Genomic DNA, 2,446 nt, shown 5'->3' with positions numbered 1-2,446 from the left:
GGGGATGAGAGTGGGGGCTCGGCACAGAGGGGTTCAACCCTCAATCGCCCCGATTGTCCGCTGCCTCCTAAAGCTGGGGAGCACCATTTTCTTCCCCACCGCACATCCCCGCTCACAATGTCCCTGGTGCTGCTGCCCATGCTCCCCCGTGCACTGCACACAGCTACATGCCGGGTGAGCATGGGAGGCATGCACAGGGGTGCCAGCCAGGAGGTTCCCAGAGCGGGGCTGAGCCCAGGCGTGGGGACAGGGTTTGGCGTGGTGAGGTGCTGCGTGGCTGCGGGCATCCCGGGAAGCAGGGCTGAGCACCTGGGACCTACAGACACGCGACTGTCAAGGGAAAGCGGCGGCAGCCCCATAGGGATCCGAGGGGCGACGTTCAGCAATGCGCTGGCCCGGCGGCTCTGTGGCACGCATCTCAGCCGCCCCAGGCCCCCCGTTCAGAGCCCTTTGTTGAAGTAGACGGTCTCCAGCTGTGGGTCTTTCTCCCGGATCCGAGCTTGGACTTCAGGCTCCAGGCGGCTCACGGGCATTGAGCTGCCAAGGGGACACAGATACAGAGGATGGAGGGGGGGGATACCCACTGGTGGCCTCAGGTTGGGAAACCACCTGCTGCCACCCCTTCCCCACCTGCACCCCATGGGACATTGTCCCCATGGCCCAGCGCAGACCTTTGGGTCTGCACCGCTGCGCATGCACAGGGACGCGTGTGCGCACACAGTTTCAAGCCTCCGGCAGCTCAAAGGAGCAAAAGCATCTCTCGGGAGTCAGAGAGCACAAGGAGCCCACGCACCCCCCGCCTGCACCCCATGCCCTGCCCCACGGGAGCCACACACACAAGCAAGGTGCCCGTCCTTACCTTTTCTGTGGGAAGAGCGCGCAGCACAGTGGGGTTGCGAACACCAAGCTGCAAGGGAAAGACACAGAGAGGAGAAGCTGGGCTGCATAAATCACCTGCTCCCACCCGTGGCCTGATCCCGGAGCAGCAAGGAGGCAGCCCAGAGCTGTGCCGGGTGCTCAGCCAGGAAAGGGGTAAGGAGATGCCCTCTCCAAGCTCCAGATGCTGCATTCGGCTCCTGAAGTGGGGCAAAGCCTGTCTCCATCAGTGTGGGGGAACAGCAATGCTGAGCAGGAGCCCATGGCAGGCTTGAGAGACATCAAGATGGAGAAAAACAGCTCCCAGCCCCAGGACCTCATATCCCATCCCATCTGCCTGGGGGGCACCAGCCTGGCCAAGCTCCAGCATCCCCCCAAGGAGCTCTGAGGTGGCTCTTGCCTTCCTTGCCAAGCAGACCCCCCAGCAGCACTGCCCCCCATACCCAGGCCCAGTCTGCGCCCAGGGCAGCAATGCCTGGTGGAGGGTGACTTACCAGAGTCCCACCAGGCCAACCTGCAGGGGAGCATTCAGGTACGGGTACCGCTGCCGGGGACAGGGAGAGGCTGTGCGTCAGTGGGGCGGACGGGGTGGGAAGGTGTCTGTTCCCCGATGGGATGCCAGCCCTGAGGGGTGCCAGCACTGTGACAAGAGGTGTCCCCCTGCCCACCTTCCCATCCCAGGACCACCACTACCTTCAGGAAAGCTCTCTTCTCCAGCGCGTTCATGATCACCGGAGGGATGGCTGGGGCAGAGGGAAAGGAGATGAGGTCCCAGTGCTCACAGTCCCCTGCCAGCCGTGGGACCCTGTCCCATGCTGCCAGGGACCGGCTGCAGACCCCAGACATGGGTGGAGGAGGGGACACTCACCCATGGCTGGGGCTGCCATGCCAATGCGGGACACCACCACCTGGAAAATGGCCTTCTGGGCTGCGGCTGTGGACTCGCCCAGGCGGTTCCCGTTCTCATCCGTGATGGGGATCCCCAGCTTGAGCTCTCTGCAGGGAGAGTGCGGGTGAGGGGGGCCCCAGGGCATGCAGGTGGGGGGGAATCAAGGGACAGGGCAGGGACACAGCACAGGGGCACGTCTCCAAGGGAGGTTGGCATCCTCCTGTATTCCCCATCCTCTGCCTGCGCAAGAAGTTGGGGGGGTCTCAGCTGGACCACACTCACATTTGGGGGGTCCTCAACAAGGCTGGATGGGGATGGGGAGTTCACAGCCGGCTTAACCGATAACCCCTTGCGATGCAACTGGGTGCTTGTACCCTCAAACCAACCCCCAGGGATGCCAGCAGGGCCAGGAAGTCCCCTGCAAGCCCAGGGCACTGCTCCCCGCATCCCCCACCAGTGCCTGGCGAACCCTAACATGAGCCTGAGCACCCCGTCCCGGCCCAGGGGCTCACCTCTGCCTCATCAGCGGGATGTTGATGCAGTTGGCAGCAGCCACGGCCGCAAAAGGCACGTACCGGCCGATGATGGCTGGCAAGTGCTGGGGGGGGCAAGCAGGGAACATGTCATGCAGAGGGGCTGGGGGCAGAGCCGGCTGTCCCCGGGGCTGCCCCCGGCCCCCCG

General features: G+C 64.3%; 1 protein-coding gene across 1 annotated transcript in view; it reads right to left on the bottom strand.

Annotated features, from left to right (window-relative positions):
* Nucleotides 1-6: 6 nt before the first annotated feature.
* LOC103916311 (sideroflexin-1-like) overlaps nt 7-2,446 on the bottom strand; it is a gene marked incomplete at its 5' end in the record, with an annotated part of 3,984 nt that continues 1,544 nt past the window's right edge. The window contains 6 exons of the mRNA XM_009323283.1: nt 7-537; nt 860-907; nt 1,371-1,420; nt 1,570-1,619; nt 1,745-1,872; nt 2,278-2,363. Of these exons, the coding sequence (XP_009321558.1) occupies nt 441-537; nt 860-907; nt 1,371-1,420; nt 1,570-1,619; nt 1,745-1,872; nt 2,278-2,363 (459 nt within the window). The remainder of the gene's footprint in view (nt 538-859; nt 908-1,370; nt 1,421-1,569; nt 1,620-1,744; nt 1,873-2,277; nt 2,364-2,446) is intronic.

Source organism: Pygoscelis adeliae, unplaced genomic scaffold, assembly GCF_000699105.1.
Source record: "Pygoscelis adeliae isolate BGI_AS28 unplaced genomic scaffold, ASM69910v1 Scaffold294, whole genome shotgun sequence".
NCBI classification, from domain to species: domain Eukaryota; kingdom Metazoa; phylum Chordata; class Aves; order Sphenisciformes; family Spheniscidae; genus Pygoscelis; species Pygoscelis adeliae.
This window is presented reverse-complemented; position numbering and strand designations above follow the sequence as displayed.